Raw genomic sequence first — 27,754 nt, 5'->3', positions numbered from 1 at the left:
TTTAATGCATAATATTTAGTTATTGCTATAAAAGGGCTTGATTGTTTTGTAATATGAGCATGTTAACTGGAGATTAAAAATTTCAAAATCCGCCAGTGTACATGGCAAAAGGCCAGACACAGCCTGTAACTCAGTCCCTGCGTTATCTGAAATTATTAATGAACTTTGGGAAAAAAAGTTTTAAAGAACCAGTATAAGTCTTGTTATTTTTACTACCATTATTGGAATTATTGTTTCCTGTAATGTTAAAAAAAACATACTTTAAAAGATTAATCTGATCATGCACTGCATCAAAACATCATGAAGGTTCTGATCTCATTATTCTTAAAAACATTGTTTAAAAAACATCTTGCAGAAGCTTTTAAAAAATTCTTTCTAAATCTGCTACTAATCTACTGCAGAAACATTGAAAACTTCATCTATTAGATGTTTTATTTCTAACAACACATCTGGCAATTGTCTCTATGTTGAACAGATAGCTTATAGAGAAATGTTTTTCACATTTTTCTGTGTGCACCCTGTAGCATAGGCAGGCTAGATTAGACAAACCTCCAACACCCACAGTAACATTTTCCTGTCAGTAATCGAACTTCCTTGTGATACAGCACCCAGATTTCATACCTTTACTAGTGAATATGTATCTAGGAAATAAGTATGGCTGATGTATATATTTATGTTAAATGGAACGGAGACTGGATGTGTTTATGCAAGCATCAACCTGCACACGATTCAAAGATTCATTCAAAAGTTAAGATTCCTTTTTGTTTCACTTGTAAAGCTTCATGCAGGGAAGCAGACTGATTTGCAGGTAGGGATTTAGTTGATTTGGAGCTAAGGTAACGCCTGATTTTATCATGATAATTTTTACCAGATAAGAATGATACTGATGCTAATTATAATACTTGAACAAGTGAGTAAGTTCATTGTTTTAATGTGTGATTTGGATCAGAATTTAACCTGGGGTCTTCCTGAATGCTGGTACAAATAATTTGTTACTTTTGCTCCCAATTACAGTTAAATTAGCCAGAGTCTTGAGGTAATACAGCTCCTGCAGCTGGTGGATTAGGATATGGCTTTGCTAATGCATTGACCTTCTTCATCTGTGTAACAGGAGTTAATTTTCAGCCTGACAGTAAATGCTGAAATTTGAATTGTAGCACTAATGCACCATTTTTTTTTTCATCTGTCAAACCAGTCTGAAGGGTCATTTAGTGATGAGGATAATGGTTCACTTTGAAAGAGAAAGGAAAATCAGCTTCTGAATTTTAGGGGAAATTCTAGATCTTGCTTCAAAAAACAAGCCGAACTAGGGAAAAATTAGCCTGTGAAATGTCAGTAATACTTTACCAGTAAGTCTGAATATTTGCCTTATCCTTATACTGATTCTGTACAGGCACATTGGAATATTTGCCATGACATGTTAGACAGAATACTAAAACAGCCTATGAAATTTGGCATTCAGGCTATCAAGCCTCAAAAAGAGGCTTTCTCTGAAAAGTGAATCAACATTAAACTGTTTGCTGTAATGAGAATTTCCAGCGTCAGCTTGTGATAAGTTTTGATTGTTTCTCTACACCCTAAGAAATCCTAAACCTAAGAACTGTTGGAGACTGATTTTTTTTTTTTTAATTTTTGTTCCTCTCAGAAGTGTCTTTCTTTCTCTCCTGCAGCACGGAAAAGGATATGCTAGTCACTTCTACAGGACTTACCTGAAGCAGCATGATTTGCACAAAAGAAAGTCGACCAACAAAAAGCATCAGCTTTCAACTTCATTATCTTGGCCATCCAGTTCTGTGTAACTGAAGGATTTGTGTGCTGTTGGAGACATCCTGGCCAACAATAGGACCTAATTGCTCTCAGCAGGCCTGAGAAATGAGTTGAAATGTGTAGAACTGTAGAAACTTCAGAGGCAACTGCTCTTGCCTCTCTGATCAGTGTGTGCCTGTTTACAGCACTATATATCTTTCTCTCTCCAAAATGTCACTGAGCCCTTTAGATGTTTATATTCACCACAAAAAGCCAATCGTACGGATAAAAGAGATGTGCATTATAAATGCAATATCACTGTTTTAAACTTGACTGTTTTATATTATTTTTGTGTGATCAAGTGTTCCCCAAACTATTCCAACTTTACAAGAGAGATTGTGATCATGTTCTTTTCACCTGTGGGTCATAAAAATGTTGTTAATCTGAAGACCCACAAAATTATCAAAGACATTTCTGTAGTTTATACACCGTGTTGCAAAGTGTTTACTGTACTATTTCAAAGCTTCTAAATAAATATAAAATATATATATATTATATTATATATAATTTTCCGAAAAACGTGGTACAACTTAGTTGATTTTTAAATGGATTCATACAGTCTACACCATACACTAAAGCGAGAAGATAATTCAGGGTTCCTAAGCTATCCTTGCTAAAAACAAAAATAAAATAAACCCTTAATAGTACTTCTCCAAAATTCGTATTTTGGTCGATCCTGTTTTTCTTGTTTAAAAAAAAAAAAAAAAAAAAGCTGTAAGCAACAGCATTTTGTCTAAAAAGTTGTAAGGAATTTTCAATGCCAAAGATGCAGCTGTCAATATGACCCGAATGAGCGCTATGTACTATCAGAGGTATAAACCACTCTCCATTATTTTGATTATGTTTCTATGGTTTTTAATTTGGAATCACAAAATCTTTTATAAGGCTCTATAAATTCACCTGTATATGTTGTTAAAAAGAACACTGGGTGTCTGTACATTTTGCAATGTAAGATATAATGTAAGTGAAGTTAAGTATTTTAAGAAAATCATCCCAAGCTCATAAATATGTATACATACATACATACATAAATACATACACACACACACAAACACCCACACATCTCTCTTTAACATAGTTTTGTGAAACTATACAAATATATTGCCTAAAAATATTTCTCTTGTGGCTAGGAATAGTTGTTGATAGAATTCAAATTACAAAGGCAAAGCGTATGCCAGACTCCTTTATCACAAAGGAGATTTCCAATTAGGAACATGGCACAATCTCAGCTGACCCCTGTTCCACTGGAGTTAAAATGGTGTTGGCCACCATCTTTGTTGGGAAAAGGATTATGCCCTTGCATATAATCTTTATGTTCTGTAATAATTCTGTGGTCTGAAACAGTATCTTAGAGCGTTTCTTTTCTATGAAATATTGAAAAAAGTAAAATTTCAAAGGTAAAGTTTAAAACTGCTTTCATGTCCATGGAGTTTAAGTACCATTTACTAAATGTAAAAATCTAGTAAAATTTTTTCTTTTTTTTTTTTTTTGTGCTGTGATTTTTTTCCCCCCACTGTACCTTAATACATCAATTAATGAAAGCAAATGAGAGCACACCCTGTTGTCAGCCAATGCCTAGCTAAATTCAGACCAATTCCTACTGATAATTCAATCTTAAGTAAAACAAGAGAAAATGTTTCGTTGATTGGAATGGGATTTGGATCATGCCATAGGAATTCTGTGGTCCCCACCAACGCTGTCATGGGATAAATGTGTGAGAGGTCACTGCTATGTCATAATAGAATTTGGGTTTCTTATTTTTGTTTGTTTCTTATTTTTGGTTCTGGGTTTTTTATTCTCTGTAATGGCAGTTTCTATTAGATAAGAGTATAGATCACCTATATGAAAGCCATCTTGCTGTGGACACAAATGTACACAGGGAATTCAACATTCCTGATCAAATTCCACCAGTTCTTTGTACAACTAGTGGACTGGGCCCTGCCGTTGTTAATTTAATATTCCAAACAAAATTATATGCTCATTAAACACTTTAATGTGAACATCCAGCCCGTTTGTATAACGAAAAATTGTTTCATGAGCTCCTTTTAAAAATGTGTTTTACAAAACCTAATTCAAAAATCCCCCAAACAACTTCAATGGCTATTGATTTGAGCAGATTCTTGTTTCTGCTTTTAAAGCAAGAAAGTCCTTGCCATTCTGAAATCTAAGTTTTTAATACAGACACATATTGTAACTTATGGTTGTTTTTTGGTATTTGGGAGGAAAAGGAAATGGTTTTACTTTCTACTTCATGGGCAGCCAAAGTGTTTCTATTTAATGGAACTCTTGTCACGTTTTGCAAGCAATTTTTTTTTCTGAAAAAGTTATTAACCATATCATGTCCTGTCATTCATTTCCAAAACTGAACTCTTCCCATTAAGTATGATATACATACACATTTATTAATCCTTTTTATTTTTATGAAATGCTAAATATCATTGGCATTGGTCCATATATACACAAAAATCTTTTGGAGTTCACTGGGAGAGTCCAAGAGGGAGTCATGGTAGGATGCAGAACTGACAAGGAAAAGGGAGAATTGAATTGCTACAGCCTGAGCTCTTGAGATGAAGCTGTAGCTTTTGCTGATTTCCCTTGCTCCCTGTGAGTTTTGGTGCCCTAACATTTGCTGGCACAAGCCTTGGGACACATGAAAACCCAGTACACAGCTGCTCTCCCAAGAGAAGGGCAAGCTGGGCACTGCAGAGGCTCCATTTGTCCCATTTTTTGTTTTAGTGGGCAGCTGGCCACCTCCCTTGGGAATGGCCTTGTTCAGCACCTCCTGATTTATTTAAAAATATGGATATTGATCTAGTACCAATATCCAACTGTGATGGACAAAAACTCTCTAACAGTTTAAAGTTAGAAAGTGTATGTTTATTGTGTGTGGGATCGCTCCCAAATCCACACCACAGCTTCCAGGTGATTACAGAGCCCTTTTATCCATACAAGTATTGAATACCCAAAATACAAATACATATTCATCATTTTGGTACATCCCATTCCTCGCTTTGTATGCTAATCATTTCAAAAGCCATTCAGCATGTGTGGTTTGTTCCTTGAAATGGGTCGGTGTCCCTTTCATGGGGAGGGGTCCCAAAATGAGGAAGTAAATGATGTCTTCCTCCTTCTGACCTTTCTACCTTTTCAATGCAAATATGACAAATGAACTCTTGGTAGAACTCCCATTCCTTGTCTTCAATTGGTTTCAGAACAGAGGAGGCCCACAATTGTCTTATGTTCCTAAAAGCTATTTGTCAGTTTGTGTATTCTTCATTATAAACCCAGCTAATTAAACATTGTGCTGACAAGCAATTAATTATTAGTTAACTACTAACTCCTAACTTCATCAAGGCCTACTCATTTATTATTATTATTTTAATTAACTCTAGTAAGGCTTATTTCTAACTAAAATCTTAGCTCCTCTAAAATCTCTTAAATTCTTTAAAGTTTACGTTTCACTCCCACATATTCCATCGTGTTCTGGGGGCAGGGACAGGTCTGTGGATGCCTCCAGACCTCACTGAGTTTTTGTGCCTCTTCCTCTGAGCACAGGTGATGCAAATACTGAAGGACTCTCGTCCACGTGTTGGACCCAACAGTGAACTGGAAGTAACCATAAAATGTTTAGGTTGGATGTTAAAGGGAAAGATTGATGCCCATAAAACTGAGATGAGGAGGGTTTTGGAATCTCCTTCATTGTAGGTTTTCAAGGACAGTGCAAAAAAAAAAAAAAAAAATACCTGTAAGGGATGATATAAGTGTACTTAAACTTAAAAGCACAGAGGAGGCTCTCGGTCCTGTTGTTCTGTAATGTTCCTACTGGGGCATGCTGAGCTTTGGAGGAGTTAATCTGTGCACAGCTGTAGGGATAAGAATGTTCTATCCTTCAATTAGTTATTTGAAGCAATATTTAATGTTTCAATTTGCCATTTATGAGCATAATAGAACAAGCTGCCTGTGAGAATAACTGTCTTTGGAGTAAATTAGAGTTCAAGCAGAGAAGACAGGGTCTTATAAAAGACAACAGGTCTGTGAATCTTTTTTTTAAATTCCTGATTTACATATGTAGCAATAGTTTTCTAAGCAGCTTGCCTATTAAAATTCTTCAAAATCAGTTTCTTCCAAAATTTAGAAATACTAAAACATTTGAACATATTCTTGAATTACTGGAACAAGGTGTAGTAATTTTTCATTAGTGTTGTTGCAAAATTAGGTGAAATGAAAATACACAGATAAATACAATTTTTAAAGATTCCTGCATTGTAGCCTCTATATAGTTGTGGGGGAGATATGTGTGTGTGTGTGTGTGTAAATAATAGTTAAAATTCTGGGAAGTTGCCATGGGATTTTTTCTTACAGCTCCTATCAGCAAATGTAAACAAAAGGGTAGAAAGACATGTTAGGGTACTACAAAACTAGACTTGTTCCTTAGTGTAGAATGGAGTTTTGCATTCAAGAATTAAATTCAGCCCCTTCTTTATGTGTTATACCCACAATCAAGAACACAACTCTGTTTTTTTTTTTTGCTTCCAAAATATTACCTGCTCATAGAAGGGGTGTTTTCTTCATTCTTGTTTAAAGTAATATCATTCCTCAGGGTAAAGGGTGGATTAATAGATAGTCTTCCTAGGCTGATAAATTGCAATTGCAATTTTGCAAAGCTGTTAAATATTTGTATGTCTTACCTGGAGAAAGCTGATCATGTCCTGCCATTGTTCCATGTTCTAGTCTCGAGTTTTATGCCATTTGGGCTTGTGGATTAAAACCTATACAAAGGTGTAGGGGCCAAAATAAGCATCTTTGATATACATTTAGTTATTGCAATTTGATTGCAAAAAATCAGCATTAGATGTCTATGAAGGGTAGAAAGTTGTTTATTCTATTCTGTTTGCAGCAATGTAAAAGACAGCCAGTAGGACTTTATTATAATATTGTGCTATGACAAATTCTGAAACTGTGAGTCAATCCTTTGCACTGATCCCTACAATCATAGCTCAAATTCTTCTTAAAGAGCTCTTTCATTTTATTTTGTCTCTAAGAAATGGATACATATATATATATATATATAAACAAATATACACAGCCATTGCAATCCATTGTTGAGCATCTGTGTTTTTGTAGATATCCTCATATGTAAGATATAAGCAAGAACGATTTGGACAGATTTCTTGACCTGAAATTGTTTTTGAATTTGAATTTGTTAATAAAGTTCATGATATTGACAGACATTAAGAAAAATGAAATCTCTGTGGGTGTAGCTCTCCAGAAGGCAAAGGCTTCACTTAGGAAGCATAATGTCAAAAAACTGTATAAATGCCACTGCTGGAAATCTTGCTGAGTCAAGATGAAAGATGCTGTGCTAAAGCTTTCTTGTTCACTGTGTCAGCACTGATTAAAGTGTCCTCTGGATGGAAACCACTTTAGGCAAGCAGAAGGTATCAAAAATTGCAAGCAGGATTGAGCTAATTCCTGCAGAAGAGAGACTTAGACAAATAGGTGAATATATACTGAAACACTGATCTATATCATGCAATATGGAAAAAACAGTTAAGTCAAACATCTAAGAAAAGAGAATGCTTTCAAATACAAGTACTTCAAAGATTAAAGTTCATCTGATGCTCAACTTAGAAGCATATTTTGGGTAACTCATCTTTGATTTGCACTTAGCCTGGGGAGCAATGTATTGTATAACAAAGCCTTACCACTACGTGAGAAAGGGAATGTAACCAAACCAACCTGAAATTTTAGAAGTCCTGGATCCAAACATTCAGGTTGCAAAACTGAGCTGTGTTTTATATGCATCAGAGCCTAATTCAATTAAAGGCAGTGGCCCAAGCTGCAGTGATCTGAAGGAGAGAAAAAGGAAGATTACGTTTCTTTCTTTATGCATTTTTTAAGCAAGAGCAGCCTGCAATAAAATTATTTGACATCAGAAAAAGGGAAACTCCACTGGCTTTGCTTTTAAAAAAGCTGCAAAATCTATTTTGGAAATTTGAAACTTTGGACATGGCTAATTGTCAGTGTAAAACAGACATTTCTGATAATTTCATCTCAAAGCAAAATAACACAAGATGTTAAGTGATATAAATGTTTAGGTTTTCTATTAAGATAAAGACAGAAATGCAGTCTTGAAAAGACAGATCGTGTTTTTATAATGCAGAACTTCAGACAACTGAAAATTCATTGGAACAGAGTATTCTTACCCTGCCCTAGTTGTTGGTTGAAAATGGGAGCAAAACAAGCAAAAAAACCCCAAAAAATCAAACTCAACGTCATGTGTGTGGCAATTTTCCTATGTAAAAAAAAAAAAAAAATAAAAAGATAGGAAGACTGCAAGAGAGCTAACATTCTCTTCTCTTCCTAGTCTCACAGACAACATTAATTGATACTTAAACAGTGTTTTTTTCAGGAACATAAATACCACGAAAGGAGAAGGATTTCACCATGAGAGCAATATATTTGTTGTGGCTTATGCTATATTAAAGATAAAAAAAAGAAGAATGCAAGAAAGCATTCTCATTCTCAGCCCCCTGAAGATGAGGCTAAATGATGCCCTCGGAGCTCACAGCCATCCAGTTTTTGAGAGAGGTTCTGTTTGATTTATTATTGTTTTTTTTTTCTGGCTGTCAACAAAGAAAGAAAAGAGAGACTGTGCTGGAAGTTAAAGATAGATAATTGATATAATCTAGGGGGGAAATGCAATATACCTTGTAATAACATCATTAAACCTTACTGAGTTGCCTGAAACGATCTGTTGAAAATTAAACAAACAAGCAAACAAAATCCCCAACACAAAACCAAAAAAAATCGAATTCTTGGCACTCCAGGTACACATTTCCATTAGATCAATCACAGCTGAGTTAAAATAAAATGGCTGAGGTATGGATGTGGGGTATCATACTTTTGTTCCACCTGATTCCAGGGGTTGGGAAGGGGGGCAGTCCTGGCATCCAGCACCTCCCTGGGGACAGGAACATTCTGGAATACTCCTCATCCTATTGTGAAAATTTAAGATTTTACAGACTTACTTCCAGATGTATTATTATATCTTTGTTAAATACAACTTTTTAAAGGATGATACTTCACTGTGCTTTTGACCATTTATGTCAGCTATTTTTGAGGGGTCCCTGTCATTATGAATGGTTAAGTAATTGACTTACCAGTCTAACTTAAATTTTCCTTTATAATTATAGATGGAGTTCAAGCAGCCTTATCATATAGAAACTGTGATTAAGGCTCCCAGGTTTAATTTTGCTACTTTGATTCCTGTTGTCACTTCCTGTGTTACAACATAGGGAATTAATTTATTATTATTATTAAAGAAATACTATTTTGTTCTATTTAGTAAGTCTGATCTAAGTACCCCTTAATTAGGAAAAGATTGAGGCAAAATCAAGTAGCTTACTGTTTTTCTTTTTTATATAATTTCCAGACCTACCACTGCTCAGCAAGAAGGACATGAAATGCGGTAGGAGAAAATATTTGAAGTCTGCACTTTGATTCACTGGACTAGGGAAATTGCTTTCCTGTTTCCTTTCCATCTGGAGTAAACTGGAAACCACTATTTGCATGCAAACTTTTTAGGTGTTTAATTCTTCATACACAGATTTAAATCTACTGCTTTACTGAACAAGTTGCTAATGTTCACAGAGCTAAAGCTTCAGGGAAAAAAAGAAAAAAGAAATTCCAAACATGTTCTCATCCCAGATATAGCTTTCAGCACTGGAAAAAATATGGAAATTAAAAAAAAACAAACTTATTTTAAAGGTAGATATTTTTATTGATAGATTTTTAAAGATAGATGGTTAAGGATAGACTTACTGGCTGCTGTTCTGTGTGTTTTTGTATCCTTTATTAGAAACCAAAATATACTCCAGTGTTATGACAGATGCCTGCACCATTTTCCTTATTTTCCTGAGGCATAACTGAGAAACTTCATACTGCAGAGGTGGGAATGGAACCTAGTTCCAAAATCAAAATAATAAGAGAAAAAAAACCATCACAACAATCATTTTGCATGAAAAGAATGTAAAATGACATGGGTGGTACCATACTGAGCTCTCCCCACATCCAGGTCAATGAGCTAACTAGCAGTCTAGAGAGCAATATGCAATTTGGTGCCCTTGGTCTCTGTCAAAAGAATATATAATTATTCTTTTCAAAATGGGACAGCTTCAAAGAGAAAATTGAAGAGCTCTTCATCTTTCCACTCAGAGCCTAAATCCTTTTGGATTTGATGATTAGGGAGGGTTGGGAAAAGGAAATTGGGTTTAGAGCCCATCATATTAAAGAAGCATTTGTCCTCAGCAGCTAAGATTATGAGAAAATACTATGATCATGTGGCATAAAAAGAGCATTTCTGACAGCATTTCTTTGCCTGGTGGTTTTCTGCTCAATACTTTTTTTTCTGAAAACACCTAAAAAATGGATCCTGTTTTGTTAAGATGTTTGTTGAGATGTTAAAGACTAGATACCTAAGATTTCCTGGGTAGATGGAATGACTTCTGGAATATTTTATCAGGATGTGAGACTTATCTATCCAGTTCTTTCCACCTCACGTAATTTCTGAATCCACACCCAGCTTAGAAGAATTTTTAAACAGCAAGATTAAAAGTTAAACAGCAAGTTTAAGCCACTTCCCATGGCTTACCTCTGATTAAATACACTCATTTGCTTGTGTCCAGTGAGCGCTTGATGCTGTGCAAAAAGTTTTCCTCAGTAGGTATTTGTAGATGACACAGGGAGTGTCAGAGGAGTATAACAGAGAGATTTCTCTTCTTCCAAAGGGAGAGATCAAGAGTAAACTACCCCTGAAATGCTGGTCATGTAGATGAATGTCTTACCAGAAAATATCTGGACATAACGGTGGCAAAGGCAATCTAAAAATCCTACACTAAGAGAATGCATTGCTGGGAGGGATTTACCTGGTATTTACTCAGCAAATGTGGAAAAGTTCAGAGATTATGGACAACTGAATACATTTTCTGCAATGCCTGTCCCAAGTTATTCTGCTGATGACAACAAAACTACCATACCAGTTGAGTTGTTTCCCTGGAGCAAGTGCCTGTACAGCAGCATCATAAACTGCAAAGGCACAGACAAGACATAAAGTAAGAATGTGGCTTACAGAACTGCTGGTAGAAGAAGATTTACCCACCTTTCATATTCCCATGGACTACACTGATGGCCTCAGACTTGCCCAAGCTGCCTCTTGCCCTCAGTTGGGGGTGGCTCCGTGTGGTGGAAAAGTCTCTCCTCCAACCCGAGCTTCCAAAGAAAGGCTCAGCAGTCTCTGTTGTTCGGTCTCAAGGTAGTTTATTGCAAGTTATCTAAAAGATTTTCTTCTGGAGCTGCTGTGGTTTGCTCACAGCTCAGGCAGAGGCACACACACACCCTGACATCCTCTCTGACTCCCGACTGCTTCTTCTCTCCCTGCCCAGGGCTGCTGCTGTCTTTTATATGGTACATTACGTGTTACATGGGTACAGTTTTTCCCCAATGCCCATTACCTATATTAAATGGTGCTTTTCTATCTTTTATATGGTACATTACGTGTTACATGGGTACAGTTTTTCCCCAATGCCTATTACCTATATTAAATGGTGCTTTTCTATCTTTTACATGGTACATTACGTGTTACATGGGTACAGTTTTCCCCAATGCCTATTACCTATATTAAATGGTGCTTTTCTACTCTAAACCAATCTGGGAGTGCCAACATCACCAAGAACATGGAGGGAAGGAAGGAGAAAGAGGAAGGACAGGGCAGGCCCAAATCCCTCCATCTTAAAACCTCTGACCCCCATGTACAAAACCAAAACCCCCCTGTACAGCACTCAAAAATTCTTCCCTTTACTTTGTGACTACTTCTACTCTAATATCTAAACTTTTGTGACTTCTTGTTCTTCCTGCAAGGTTGGTAAATCATTCCATGGCTCAAATCAAAAATCACAGCTGTTTCCAGCTGCCTGCCAGGGTCTCAAATGCTTCTGACCTGGGCCCGGAACATCCAAAAATGTCTGAGGGACGTTTTGAGTTCTGACAGGTTGGGGCTGTCTTCACCTGCTCTCTGCTGGGGTGAGTGGGACAGACCTTGTCCTGATGCCCTTGGGAAGGCTCCATCCCCTAAGGCCCCTGCCATGAGACAGTCATTGCTCCCAATTCTCCTTGCTGCAGGATCAGCACTTTGAAAGCCATTACCAGTACAGGTTGACCTAACCTGTTGCTAGAGACTGTAATGAAGCAGGCACAGTATGCCTCCATTGTGAAAGAGAGATTCCAAACACGGTGGAAAAATAATATTTCATTTGAGATAAAGCTTTGTTTTAACAATTTTATTTTATTTCCTTGATATTAGGGTTTTGTGAAATACTAGAGTATTTAGATTGAAAATACTAGCTGTTTCAGAATGTTTCCTGTCCATATGTTGTCACTAATATTACCTGAGGTCTTCACTTTACTTACTTGGTTCTGGCTTGCTTTTACAAACGAAAATCTTGCAGACATGTAACAGAACTCTGTCTTCCTCTTTCCCCAATTTTCCTCCCCCCTCCCCTTTCTGAGGCATTTAAATTGGCCTGATCAAGTACTTTGAACAAGTAAGAATGAGAGACATATGAAAAGAATCTTATTTAAAGAATTTTGTGCACTTGTTGGCATGCAGGTAAAATCCTACTTCAATTCCAGTTTCATTCAAATAAACCAAGGATCATAAAAGTAGAATCTTAGCCCACTACAGGTTAACATCTTGCCCTGTCAGGTCCATTGTAAAGAGGGCAAACTGACACATTAATCAAAATACCAAATATCTATGTAGAACTACAATTTTATAGTTGAATGAATAAACATAAGTAATCAATGAATGCAAACTGAATTTAAAAATGAGGTGTGGGGTTGTCCCTCTCAAAGGCATAGCACAGAGATCACAACTTAGGGATGAAGAAATGAGCTAATATAAAAAAGTATCTGAATTAATTACTGCATTCTTGAGATAGGCTGATTATACTAGATTATTCTATCAGCTATTCAGACTACACTAGATTATATTATTCCAGATTGTATTAGAAGTAGAACTCTGTCTCTGCTCCCATCCTATTCCCAGGATTTGTGTTCCCTTAGGGCTTTCAAAGAAGAAAGAGGAGAGCAACAGACACTGCTCTGTCTTGATGCTGGTGAGAATATCTCTCTGGACTGATCTTGTATTTTAACACCCTGTTGTATTCCCCATGCATCTTTTCAACACACAGGAGCTAAATTGGGAGAAAATGTCTTTCTTAAAAGATCAAAACCTTAGAAGGCTTTGAACCCTTAAATAATATGGAAGATCACAAGAAGCCTGCTCAAGTCAGAAGGATCTGCTTATCACCCTGAATTATATCAGTACCATCTTTCTCTTTATTGCCCTGAGAATGGGCAGAATCAAAGATAAAATAGCATTAAAAATGACACCCTGTGGCCTGCTCATTTCTGTCTGCCATTTGTATGTTAGATCACCAGCAGCTGTCATGATCAGAAAGCGTGGGAGTCTGTGTTGGAGGGGAGAAACATAGACAGACAAAAATTGGGGCTTACTTCCTTAAGGCAAGGCAAAACAAAGTAGAAACAGAGTGGTATGGACAGTACAGGTGGTGAATACTCATTCAACTAACAATGCTGTTTGAGGAATGTGGGGCAAATTCTGTGTTCATACCTATGTAATTCTGTCAGCATTGCTCTAGTTTATTGCCTCTCAAAAACGGAATGGAAAATGCTCTTAAATGTCATTTTATTAGGCATTCTTATTAGGTTTGTTTATGTGTGCCTATGTCATACAATAGCTACAAGAATAAACAGAAGTTTGGAGTTTCAGAAGGTTGCAGCTAACTCTCTGTTTGGGGGACAGCACCATCCACTTCTTTGCACAGTGAGCTCATTTTGCTGGGACTTCAGCATGGAGCCTGCCTTTGGTTACCTCTCTTGGAATGACCTGGGCAGCAGGAACTGTGTGGGAAATGGATTTGTAGAAAATCCTCAGGGCCTGACACGAGGCTCACACAATCTGTATGCAAACTTTGAGCTAAGAAATGCTGACTTAGAAAGGCCAAGGAATGGGACATACATTGCTGAGAGAGAAATGGAGCTAGAAACAAGTTTCCAAGGATAGCCTTGCAAATAAGACTAGGTACTTTGGAGAAAGAGCTATGAAAGATGCATTTTAGTAGGACCCACGAGGGGTAATTTTTGATGATTGGCTTTAAAGAATCTACAGCACGATGTGGCTAAAGCTGATAGACCAAGAAAAGCTTATAGTGTATTGTCTACTGATTGTGATAGCGTGAATTATAACATCTGTATTGTCTCACCCTTCTCATGAGACTGAAAATGGAATAAAAGTTTTTAAAACACCTCTCAGTTGCCCCATCTCTGGGTCAGGAAAATGGCTTAATCTGACAAAACTCCCTCGGTCTGTCTTAGGGATGAAGAGTGGATCCTTCACAGCTCACAGCCCAAAAGAAATGAGTTGTTGAAAGTAATTTTTATCAAAAAGTGCTTCATGGATGTCGAGGTTTAAGGGTGGAATCCTCCAGTTTAGCGTTCCCACTGAAACTGTTTTGAACCACGTGCTGCTCCCTCCTGCTCCCTCTCCCTCTCCCCCTGCAGCAGCATGGACAGAAGAGCTGGAGGCACAAAAGGAGAAGACCATGTGCTGAGATAAGAACAGCTTACTGGAAGCAGCAATGAAATAAGGCAATAAACAGCAACAGCAACAATATTGATAACAAAAGTGTGTGGAGGGGAGAGGGGGTGAGAGAATCACATGCAAATGCTCACCACTGTAGCATGTGGAGCCTGACAATACCCCGTAAGGCAGCTCTTCCCCTGTTCCCCCTGAAAATGATGCCAGGTGGCATAGAATACCCTCTGTATGATGGCCATGCCCCACTCCTGGATACTGCAGAAATTAACCCTGTCCTGGCTGGAACCAGGGCATTGTCTCCAAACAATGATTAAATAAAAACTTCTGAGCAATCACAGGTCAAAGGGCGCTGGGAATATTCAATGTTTCTCAAAAACAAGTCACTACATTAAGTAAGAACTTGACTTCCTTTCTCCCACAGTTATGGATGCAGCATTTCCATCATCTTTATTTCAACATTAAGCTTTCTTTAGCCAACAAACACAAGACACATTTACAGATGTATGCTGGGAGGGTACCATGAATATTTCTGTCTCACTTAGTTGCATATTTATGCAATCCATGCTGAGCACTATTTTGCAGGTAGGAAGTTATGCACAAAGCAATGTCGAATTCCATTTGTTTGTAGATTGTGTAACTTTCAACTGATAGAGTCTCATCTGTTACATCTGTTAGCACTTCACTGGGAAGTATCTTTTCTTGATGGCCTGCTACTCTTCAAGAAAGATCCTTCCCTTTTGTTCCTAATCTCTGCACAGCATTGCTTTCTCTTTGTTAGATGGATCACTTCTCCAGAATTCACAATCTTTAATAAACACATCATCACACAAAATGCTTTCATCTATTCTTTAGATTTTGTAGCATCTCTAGAAATTATTTTGTTCTTTCTACGTGTTTTGCATAAAGTTGTCAGCAAATCCATCTACTTCACTCTTGGAGAACTAAAGGTTTTACTTTCCCTTTGTTCTTCTCCCAGTTCAGTAACTCTTCATCAAATGGCTTGCACTCTTTGGTGGTGGTTTTTTAACCATTCCCTGCAACAACTGAATCAATCATACACAAGCCCAGGGCTCAGACATTCCACTGATGTCAGTGTAAAAGAGAGATCTAAGATGCAGATTTTTATTATATGCAAAATACTTGCAGCAGAGCCTTGCATTCTTACATTTCAGCATGTGTAACATATTGACACCATCAAATTTCCCCATAAAATACATTTGGCATTTTGTACAAAAAGGTTACTCAAATGTTTTATAAAATTTCTGCTTCATATTGTGTGATTTGCTGATTAATGAAATGCATGCAATGAATCAGTACAAAGACAAAATATCCTTTCTTAGCCATAGTTGGATGTGGACATCAGAGTTTTGTTTATCAATATTTGTGAAAAAATAGCACATAGGATACCCACTTGTAAAAGTTTAATTGTTAAAGGCAGTAGCAGGATTTAGACAACCAAAAAAAAAAAGAAAAAAAAAGGACCACAAAGGAAAATATCCAACAATGATAAATGAGAACCCAGTCTATGTAGTACTGAAATTCAGTAGCACTTCACAAAAGTTGCGTAGAAAAGATGGCCTGGTGACAGAGGGTAAGCAGGGATGAAAAAAGTTTGAAAATTTGTGCTTTTCTTCACCAAAATATAAATTCTGGAATTTCACTACTTGTGTAAGAACAGAGATCCATCTAGGGATTCTTAGTCTTCAGAACTAATGAAGACAAAATACTCAAGCTTAGGTGTGTCTGACCTTATGGAACTTTGCGAGTTTGAATTGTTGCATGTCGTAGCCTAGATTGATCCCATTCAAGTTTAGACATCAACATTAGATGACCCCATTAGGATATGACAGTGAGCTGCTAAATAATACAGGGAAAGAGAAAATTGTATCAGGGAAAGCTAAAATTGAAGAAGCACTGAAATGGCTGGTAGTGCTGCTTGGTACCTGGCCAAGAAGCAGGTCAAGATTACATAGACTTCAAATGCTGATGGCTTCATTTAGGCACAAAAACTTCAATACAATAAGTCTTGAAGTCCCCATCTTCTGGAATCCTAAAGCAGAGAGTTCTCTGAAGAGTTCAGAAGCTCTGTATTGGCCAGAGAAACCTTCATTATTTAAATCTTGGCTAAACCGAGTAATTGCGTGCCTGCAAATCAATCAGATCATGGAATCACAGAATATCTGAGTTGGGAGTGATGTACAAAGGCCATCTAAATCCAGCTCCTGGCCCTGCACAGGACACCCCAAGAATCACACCATGTGCCATGAAACTCTCAGTAAGAATCAGATCCTAGCAGTGTTTGCACGTCAGTCTCCTTCCTACATCTCGAGCCAGCACTGTGCAGCCTCAAGTCTCAGGAAGTTTATTCAGGAACTTTGTTCAGAAGCTTTGTCCAGGCACACCTGGATGCACAGACACACACATATAACCCCCCATATATTTTATAACCCAGGTTATAAAACCCCCAATTTTTGATGTGTACATTGATCTCCACCCCAAATAGACCTGGATTGTGGGCCTCAACCCCAGACAACAATCACCCACACATTGCTGGTGCACAGGTGGAGATATCCCTCTAGCTCTTCTGCTTCTCTTTCCTTATTTCTCCCTTTACAATTTCCTCTCTTAGGGTGACCATACACCCCAGGATAGCTATACACCCCTTTTCCAATCCATTTTTTTTTTTTTTCCCCAGTTATGCTTTCAAAGCAGTTGTTCTAATAAAATTCATTGCTTGGTTATTTAGCATCACTTCACTTTAGTCCATCCCAGGGCTCCTTTAACAATGAACCTGGCTGCCCTGCCTCAGAGGTGGCTTGCAACAGTCCTGCCAGTGGTCACAGAGAGCAGAGATCTGTGCCTGCCTCTCTTTCCTTTGTTGGGAAGCTGTAGACAGCTATGAGACCCCCTCTGCTCATCCTCCTCTCCTCCAGGCTGGATAAGCCCAGTGAACTCAGCTGCTCCTCATCCAGCTTCCCCTCGAAACTCTTCACCATCTCCATAGCCCTGCTTTGGACATTTTTAGCAATGGTACTCCCCAGTGCAGAGTTCCCACAGAAACACCCCAAACCACACGCTGCTCCCAAGCTCCCCACTCCCCCTTCCCTTCTCCTGCGGAGGGATGGAGAGAAGAAGTGGAAACATGAAAGGTAAAGATCATGGATTGAAGTGAGAGCAGTTGCTGGAAACAGCAATGAAATAAAACCAAATGTTACAGAAACAATCATGATGCCAGAATGAAGGAGGGAGTTGAATGATTCCCATTTTTCACAAATGATTTTGATTTTTCACAACACAGAACCCAGGGCTACCCTTGCTGCTTTTTTCACCACTGGCACGACTGAAAGGGACCTTTTTCCTCCTCCTCCCCACCCCCTGTGCAGGATGTAGGGTAGTGTAGAATAATCTCAGGCTCCTAGCCATGGCTCCTCCTGGATACTGCAAAAATTAACCCTGTCCTGGCAAGAAGCAGGACAAAGCTTTTTGTATTTCTTATGTTGTGTGCCTAAAACTGAACACAATACTCAAGGTGAAGTCACACACAGATGCTGCTGCCACAGTTGGAGCCCTTACCAGGGGAAGTGACTTGCTCTGTAAGCATTGCTCAGCAGTAACAAAAGCATCACTGAATTATCAACACTGCTCATAGCAGAAATCCAAAAAACACAGCCCCATACCAGCTACTATGAAGGAAATTAACTCTACCTCAGCCAAAAGCAGCAGAAAATTTAATTTCTTTTTTTTTAACATTTTAGTTACTTCTAACCATTTCTTTAAAACAGAAAATAGCAGCTAAAGTTTTAAATCAACAACAGAAACTCGAGTTGCTACTGCAGTTCATTATTAGCTTGGAAGAAAACAGAGCAGCGACTATTTCCCTAATTGTCCTTAAAGTCATTATTACATATGCAAGTACAATTTGGTACTCTCCAGAGTCTTTCCCTCATTACACCCTGTGATTCACTAAATTACACGATTGTGATTAGTGCGGCAATGGGTGTCCAAGTGGTATCAGGCAACTACAGGGCTCCTTTTGCAGAGGTCAATTTAATTACATTGTGCATGACAGAAACCAGGCCAACTGAGTACTGCCTTTGCCATCAGCAATTGACACCTGAGTGTTAATGAGCTGGTAATTAAGACTTGGCACAGACAGGCACATTTTAGTGTTTGGGACTGGGATTACCATATGCTTCAATGTCTCCATGCTAAAAGCCTGAAGTTATTCTTTTTTTTTTTTTTTTTTAATATACTGGATTCTAAAATAAAGGGAAATCACGGTGTTTGCAAATAACAAGCAAGAAAACAGTTTTAATCAGGATTGAACGCTGCCTGTCATAATCTGAGAAATCCTCTCCTACTTCTAATCACTTTACCAGCATTTTATTTTTTTTGTAATACATGTTGTATTGGGTTAGTGTGGCCAGGTTTTGGTAGTGGGGTGGGGAGAGGAGGGAACACTACAGGTGTGGCTTCTGGAAGTCTCTTCCATGACCAGCTGGCTCCAAAGAGATGTGCCACTGGCCAAGGCCGGGACAATTAGAAATGGTGGGGACACCTCTGTGATAACAGATTTAAGAGGAAAGGGGGGAAAAAAAAAGTTATTGTGCAGTAGTAATTGTGGCCAGGGAAGAGCGGGGTGAAAACATGTGAGAGGAACAAGGACTTGTGAGCCTGTGGGGGAACCACGCTGGAGAAGGCCATGCCTGAAGGACAGCGCCCTGGGGAGGAGTGACTGCTGTGGCAGCAGTTTGCAGAGAGATGTTGCTTGTGCGATGGACTCATGGAGAAGTTCACAGAGAATTGTTTTCTGTGGGATGTGGGAATCCAGAGCTTCCCTCTGGCTGCCCTGGGACCCTGGCAGGGGTCAGGAACCCCCCTGGACAGAGCCCCCAGAGACACTGTCTGTGATCTCTGTCCATGGAAAAGAGTTTTCAATCTTACAGGATGAATTACCAGCTCTGAGTGTTTGATATAAGTAATAATTAAGTGTGGCATGGGTGCAAAAGTAAAATTTTAGGTTTCTAGATTAGGGGTTCAGAGGGGACAAGATGGAGGAAATTGGGTGTGCCTTGTCCTTTTTCTCCTTCTTCATGCCCTCCATGTTTCACTTGTTCAGTGCAAGGAATATTATGCAGAAAGTGATTTCTGTGATGCAGCATGTGTAGCATTTGTGGCTATAATTCCTGTATCTCAATTTTGTTAAATAATAGTGTGATATGATACTGCCAGGCCATTCAGTTTTGGGTTTTACCTGGGACCCTGGCTGAGCACCCAAGCCTGCAGCAAACTTTAAATCCATGGTTCCCTTGTAGCAGTGACAATTTCTTCATGTACTCTGACTAACTTAATGCAGTGCCTTAGACAATTTTTGGTGGCTTTATGAATCCACAGGCTGTTCACATCAGGTGAAAAATATAGTAACTTTACTGAATCTTGTGGGATTAACTCCTGATTTTTTCTTCAATGGAAGAGGTTGGGGTTTTTTTTTAATGCAGCTGAACCCTCTGTAGGACATACAGCCTTTTATATGCAGATTGCTGTAATTATGCTTTGAAATAGCTTTGAGTTCCCAGTGGCTTAAAGGAGAACATGAAAGGACAAATGGTAGGCTGTGCTGAAGGAAATGAAAGTGGCACGTATGTCCATCTAAAATTAGATGTGGGGATGAATGGCTCTTTACACAGCCACACCATCTCTTGGCATGTTATAGAAGGGTCTTTGCAGCCACAGAGGACAACTTGGGTGGCACAGGAACATTGCCTGGGGACAGCTTATCAACTTATATTTTCCTTTTTGAACAGCAAAAGGTGAGCAGGTGCTGAGTAAGGCGGGAGAAGGAGACCTCCAGGGAAGCTGCAATCCACCACTAATCCACGTGTCCCGAAGTACCACATACACACATTTTTGAGCACTTCCAGGGATGGTCATTCCATCACTGTTCAAATGTCTGACCACCATTTCAGTGAGGAACTTTTTCCTAATACCCAATCTAAACCTCTCCTGGAGCAGCTGGAGGTTGTTTCCTCTTGCCCTGTAAGCCCTTGTTAAGGTGGAGGTTTTGTTCTCTACTCATGACAGGCTGAGAGAGGTGGAACTTTTCCACCTGGAGAACGGAAGGCTCTTGGGAGACCTTCTAGTACCTAGAGGAGCTGCAAGTGATGTGGAGATGGATTTTTTACAAGGGTATGTGATAGGACAATGGGGGATGGCTTTAAACTGAAAGAGGGTAGATTTAGATTAGCTATTAGGAAGAAAATCTTCACTGTGAGGATGATGAGACACTGGATCAGGTTGCCCAGAGAAGCTGTGGATGTCCTATCCCTGAAAGTTTCAGCACCAGGCTGGAAGAGGCTTAGAGCAACTTGGTCTGGTGAATTCTTCACTAAAAAACTTAACTTCAAGCTATTTTGGGTAGCACCTAAAATCTCCAGGCCAGCCCTTGGTTCAATGGGGGTGTGTGGGGAGCTGCCCCAGGCAGGGCAGGGTCAGTGTGGAGGGTGAGGGGAGGGATTCAAAGCAGGGGGAGAAGGAAATGCCTGCTGGGGAGTGGGCTGCAGCCCTGATCCAGTGGGTCTGGCAGAGGTGAGTGAAAGTGGTGGTGGGAGCTTGTGGCTGTGGGCTGAGTTTGGGACAAGGCACAGGGTAGATGTGTTGAACTGTTGTGGGTGAAATTTGAGCTCTTTTGTGGTGTGTTGGTGCTCAAAGGCAATGAAAGCTGCTTAGAGAGTGGCAATAGGAAATCTGGGCTAGAGATTCCCCTGCTGAGGAGGCTGGGTCAGCTCTGGCTGGCATGGTCAGAGCATTGTGCTCATGCACTGCAAAGGCTTCCTGTCCATACACAAGCCTTAAAACCCCCAAACAACTCCCCAAAGTACCACCAAAACCCCACCAAAGTGCCTCAGGGGGGCTGGTGTAGGCTTGGAGGACTGTAGGATGGTATTCTGGAGTGTTTCTGTGGATGCATTACCCTTCAAATCAGTAGCAACTACTGAACCTCAGCACTGGGGTACTTTTTTTGATTGACAAAAGCCAACCTCTGTTCTCTGCTTATTTTTGGTATTATAAAAATACTAAAAGATCAAGGCATAATAAATGATGAAATAAAGGTGAGCAGAAAACAACTGCTGTGCAGGTAATGGTTTCAGAATCTTTAACTTCTTGATGCATATTGATAAAAGCTATTTTTTTTAAGGGTGAAGCAGTAGGAGATTTGCTTTAGCTGAAGACAGGCTGAAGTCTAAGAATTTAAGAAACTTGCTCTGCCATGGTTGAGTGGTGATGGTTGTGTAGAAGCTTTAGAAATATCCCTCTTTTTCATTCAATATCCACAGAAAGCCTCTGCCTTGATCTAGCCAGTCTGAAGACTATAATAGAAAGCCTCATTTTCCTCAAGTACTTGAAAATGGATTATCTCAGTTCAGAGGTTATAAAGAAACAATGAGAAGACTGAACATGAGCTAGGATTGAATTGTGCTATAGCTATATGTATTTAAATGGTACTGACATTGAATTGCTTGTGGTTTGGAATGGCTTGGAGATGGAACAGAAAATTGTGGATGTTCTGGATGTTTCTGTAAATACCCTGCATATATTAAGATTGTTACTCTTTGGTGGATGAACCATTTAGAGCAGCTCTCCAAATTTTTTGACTACATGTCTGTGAAAGGTAAAAATGTATGTATTATAAATTATACATATGCATTGCTGTGCTATTATGAGCATCACAAAACATACACAAAAACAGAAAGGGAAAAAGGTAAAGAACAAAAATCCTATTTAAAAAAAAAAATTATTAAGTGTGCAAAAATATTTTTCTGGACACCAGTGGATTGTCTGGGTTTCATACACCCCTCTTTGGGGGCCACTGACTTAGAGCATCTTTATAGTGGAGTAAGAAAAACAACCAGCTCTCAGTGTGGTAGAAACAAGCAATGGTACAAGCTGAAGTGCTTTTATGACTGTGCAGTTCCTTGTCCTATTTCTAACATGCTCATTTCCTTCCCCTATTTCTCTGCATTCAAATTCTTCACTAGATTGTCATCTTTGTGTGGTCATATATAACTTAATTCAAATTTATTGGCAGTGAGAGACGAATTTTTCTTGGAAATACTCCATGAACCTAGTTCCACCCTTTGCTATGATCATTATCTTGCAGCCCTTTCTAGAGTTCTGAAAGGCAAGACAAGTTTTAATAAAGTTTTTAGATGTCAGCAATAGCTGAAATCTTGGCTATTTTAAGTTTTTTGAAGGGATCTTGAGATCAAGGCCTATTAATTTCTGGGAAACTGGACACAAGCTGGTGTATTGAAGTTCAGGCATAGTTCTACTTTCATTTTTTGATGCTATTTCTTTTCTCTGCTGCTAGCTGTTCTTCTGCAGTGAAAAACATTGCAAGAACATCAGTATGAACAATACATTTTCTTCCCTGTAACAATCACATTTCTGGCACTGGGAAGAGAGAGGGAGCTTAATGAGAAGTATGATTTTTCTGTTAAGATCTCATATCTTGGAATTATTTGGCTTGTCTTTTTCTTTTAGTCAAGGATATTATTTAAAAAAAAAAAAAAAAAAAGTTGTCCTTGGATTAACACTTTAGAAAATCCTCATGGAAATGAGAAGGAAATAGTCTGTATGTTTTCATTATGAAAGTGAATCCTTGCTCCCAGCAGATGTGTAGCAGCTTCACTCACTCTATCAAATGAAAGATGGGTAATTAAAAAGGAGTATTTCTGTGTTCAGCAGCTCTTTGGTTCTACAACCTCACAAAATGACTGAAAAGAGGATACCAGTGTTTATTTTTTAATTTATTAATTACCGAGGAAAGCAAGGTTCTGATTTGGACAATTTTCATGCAAACTGGCATTGAGTTTGGGTGGAATTTCAGGCAATAGCTTTGTTACTTGGCATTTGCAGTAGTGCTGTCAGGGTGCATGACAAATATATTGCTGATCAGGCAAGCTGAATGTAATATTAAATGTAATATTAAGTCGTGGCTGCACAGGGCAGGGAAACTGATGTCCTGGGAGCTGCTGCACTCTTGGACATTTTTTTTACTTTCCATGGCAAAAAAAAGAGGGGAATTGCTCCTTTCCTGGTGCTCTCAGACTGAGCAAGGCTCTGGAGGGCACAGTGAAGTGGTGAGCTAATGAGAAAGGCAGCAAGTGGAGAGGGGGACCCAGCAGGGGACCCAGACTTTAAAGACCTAAGAGAGGTTTGTCTGGTGGCTGCTCAACTTGAGAGTGTGCTGAAAGCTGCTGGGCTGGGAATCAGGACTCTGAAAGACCCCTGCCCTTATTTCAGGGGTGTGAGTAGAGGGAGAGCAGTGTTTCTCTTCCTTATTCTGGTAACTCCCTGTTTATTCTTTTTTTTTTTTTTTTTTTTTTTTTTATTGCTTATGCCTTGCCTTGCAAAAGGGTATTTGGGCCTATTCTCTTGGAAGAGGCATAAAAGGATTAGGCAGCTACCCTTCCAAATTATGTTGGACTCAAACCTTGGTGTGATCGTGGATTTTGTTTCAACCTGGTCTTGTTTTAACGTGGAGAAGAAATTTGATTCGAGGAATGGGAGATTATCTCTTTCAATAGCAAAGATGCTTTCTTGGAAATTTAAGTTACAGACACATCACCAGTTCCTTTTTGTTATGTAGGCAGTTTTGTGTCTTTTGATGCATAAAACTCTTGTTTAAGAAAAAGACTACTTTTAAATTGCTTACAGATTTCTTTTTTTATCTATAGAGGGTAAGGTGTCTGAACTTTTCTGATGGACATAACCTCACTTAATTTGAAAGAAATTGCATTTCATACTGCTGTCTACAAAGCACCTGCTTATGGTTGTTGCATACAATAAAGCTGCTTCTTATAAGTCTTTTTCTGTGAAAATGCCTTTAATCTTGCTGGGGAGGAAATTATTTTCCCTAGTGCCCACTTCTTGCTTAATATGTCTCCCTTCACTACATGTGTGAGCTCAGATGTAGGTCCATTGCAAGGTTAAAAAAGTGATTTAATGATTGCAGCCCTCTTCCACCTTTTTAATTGTTGAAACTATTTTATATTTATATTTTGGGGATGCCACACTGATGGCTGTGTGGGCTGGTATGTTACACATTGCTCACCAGTGATTTATTTATTTGAAAAATCAGTGCTTGAGGACTGACCATGTAGATATGAAGGCAGGTGTCAAGATTGAAACTCTTCATTCCTTGCCATCTTACAACAGAATATGAACAGGTGGGGCTGGTATGTCTCCAATGGGCTCAGTCCCAGAGTTTGCAGATACTTAATTTTAAAATACATTATGAAGAGATTTTCTGACAGTGATTAACCTTAAATGCACCCAAGGCTTAAGATGCTGACCTGTAGCACATGGTGTGCTGTTCATCCCTTGAACATCTTCCCATTTCTTACAGATGCTGCAGGATAAATGGGCAAGGGTTTCATTTGGATGGCTGAAGTGAAACCCTGGTAATTGTACTGTTAGGCTGATTTTTGTAGGCAGAAAAAGGATACAAAACTCTCAAGCTATCCCTATCCATTCTGATCTTTTCTTACTGATTTTTAGCAACATTAAACTTAGATCTGAGGTCTGGAATCCCTTTCATCTCTCCTATCCTCATTTGCTTTTGACAAACCATCCTTCCTTTCACTTTGACTCGTGAGACTGGATTACCTTTGGCATGAGAACTGTGTTTCTAGTGAGAGGCAAGAGTGGTGAGGCAGGCAGTTCCTCCACCAAACCAATATTTCCCTTGAAATGCAGCTGCATGGGTTAACCAGGTACCCTCTGGGGGCTGCCTACAGCTTGCTTAGATGTAAAATCTTCAAAATTTAAGTTACAGATGCAGCACCAGTTACTTTATGTTATGTAGGCAGTTTTGTGTCTTTTGATGCATAAAACTCTTGGTTTTCTTTTTTTTAAGAAAATAGCTACTTTTGAATTGCTTACAGATTTCTTTTTTTTGTTCATAGAGGGTATGAATCCCTTTTCTATATTGGGATCAATCAGTTTTGTTGATTTTGCTGTCTCAGGAGATAAACTGTGGTACTTAGGGATTCAGATCCTGGGCAATAGTCATGTGAAAGAATTTACATCCCTTTGTATGTGAGAATTACAGGATTTAGCATGTTTATTGAACTGTTCTCTGAAGAAATCAGACTAAAATGCTTTTTAATAAATTAGATTCCATGCTAAGGATTGTACAGCACCCAGAACAGTAGAGAGGACAGAATTACAGGTACTGTTGTGAGCATTCCTCATCACACTGAACCTCAATTTGCTTGGAGCCTCAAAACCACTACTTGCTTTTCATCCAGGAAATATGGATTTAAACATGTCTGTTTGTCAGCCTGGGACAGTCAGTCTCCTGCCTGCTGGGGGTTAAATCATAAAACATTTTAAAACAAAAATTCTTCACTGTGAATATTCCAGATTGAGTTTAAGGGAAATGTGCAAAAAACACGAAAGCTAACCAGAGGAGTGCCAGACTCTTTTTCATGGGTTTCATTACATACCTGATGACAAATTAGAAGAAAACACTACTTTTTCATTACATAACATTACTTTATCCACTGGATTATAATTAATGAAGAGTGGAAGGAACTAGGCTTATTGTTGTTCTTGAAAGGATGAAATAAGTAGTAAACTTAATTTCCTGCAGTTTTGACCCTAGCAAGAGTAGTTAGTGGTAATTAGTAACTCTAGTAACTAGAGTACTTGCAAAATAGCAAGCAGGAAAGAGAAGAAAGCAAGAACAGCCTGTGCCATTCAATAAGATCATGTGAATTTTCAGGATGTTTTTGCACATATAACAATACAATGTTTTTAATGGAAAAAAAAGTCTTATTCGCAGTTCATTCTGAACTCTCTAGTCATCTGAACAACCTGATTCTGTATAACATTACTTTATATGTTGAATTTGAAGTTCAGTCTTTAATTTCTGGTGTAACTTTGGATTATATAATTGCTTTGCAATAAGGCTTAGCTGAGCATGATTTGGGGTGCATAACTTGTGAGGAGCAAAAGAGGTGACTTATTTCTCAGAAGTATGAAGGACACGTAGTGGAGCAAAGAAGGCGCTGATGTGCTCAGAACAAATATGTATATATCTGACATTACAGAATTGTTATAGAAGGAGAGCTGCTGGGAATTTATTTACATAACCATAAAACACTTCCTAGCCCAGAAAACGTGCTGGACTGGGAAAAGTTGCAAGCTATTAAATATGACAGAATGAAAATCTAGCGGCTGCTGAAAACAGAAGGTGGAAACACAGAATGGACGGGTGATATTTAATGAACAGCAGCTGTGTATTATTGAGCATCAGAAAAGGATCTATATAGCCAGATTAAAGACAGGTGACCTTTTTAGAGTTTAGTTAACCTTTTGGTCACTTTTGAGAGTTATCACTTAGGAAGATAAAGGTCAAGCTGGAGCTTGGTCTTCGTATATTATTTTTTTTCCTGTGGTGAAAGGTATGCCTCTCTGTTCTGCTTTCTTAGGGAGCTGTAGGAGGAGTTCAGTTTAGTAGGAATAGTGTGTGGAATGCTTTTATGTTTTCTTAATCCTTGTCAAAATTATTTTGAAGGGGAAATCCTTTTGTACTAAATGGATGGTCCTTGGTCTTTAATCTTTTCACTATCTTCCTGTTAGTGGAAAAAAAAGTTGTGAAAGAGATCAATGTTTTATATAAATTGATGCATTACTTCAAAATAATTGCTCAATATTGCGCCAACTTATCTTTGGTTCTGGATGGGGAACAAAGACAGACTACTGTACTCATGAATTCTAGAATAAACCTCAGCAATTTTATTGCAATAATCTCTGGATGAATGGGTGTACATACTCCTGACTAGCCAACTGTTTGTGAACATGGCACACTGATTTATAGCTACTCCAAAGAAGTCCATGGCTAGGCCTTTATTAGGAAACCTGTCTAAAGGTTGCTGATTCTCTGACAGGTTATTGGTTTGGTGTCATGTGAAGTTTTTTGTCTCTTTTTTTTTGTTTGTTTGCTTGTTTTGTTGTTTTTTTTTTATCTTGGTTGATTCTGTTATAACAAATTTTTAAAAATTATTTTCATGCAATATTCCAGCATCTACGTAAAATTGCAGGCTTGGTTCAGACAGCTGTTTGACTAATTTCAGTGTTTAGGTTGCTGATAGAGATGGGCAGAACACTTTCTGAATTTTGTGAGGCTATTTTCACCTATCCTTTTTTAGCTGGCATAGGATCGAAATGAGGCAAAATTTTGTATCACACAGGAAACAGATG

General features: G+C 38.5%; 1 protein-coding gene across 7 annotated transcripts in view; it reads left to right on the top strand.

The window, feature by feature from the left end:
• Window positions 1-27,754, top strand: part of PCDH10 (protocadherin 10) — a 108,776-nt gene that overhangs the window by 29,994 nt on the left and 51,028 nt on the right. For 5 of the 7 annotated variants that reach the window (XM_030272262.4, XM_030272260.4, XM_072928956.1 and 2 more), the window contains one exon: window positions 1,671-3,290. The exons of the other annotated variants lie outside the window; for them this stretch is intronic. In XM_030272262.4, coding sequence (XP_030128122.2) covers window positions 1,671-1,690 — 20 coding nt within the window. In that variant the 3' untranslated portion in view covers window positions 1,691-3,290. Of the gene's footprint in view, window positions 1-1,670; window positions 3,291-27,754 lie in introns of those variants that run through there. 7 annotated transcript variants of the gene reach the window in all.

The sequence above is a fragment of the Taeniopygia guttata genome, chromosome 4 (genome assembly GCF_048771995.1).
Source record: "Taeniopygia guttata chromosome 4, bTaeGut7.mat, whole genome shotgun sequence".
NCBI lineage: Eukaryota > Metazoa > Chordata > Aves > Passeriformes > Estrildidae > Taeniopygia > Taeniopygia guttata.
The sequence above is the reverse complement of the archived record's forward strand: the minus strand, read 5'-3'. Positions and strand labels throughout refer to the sequence as shown.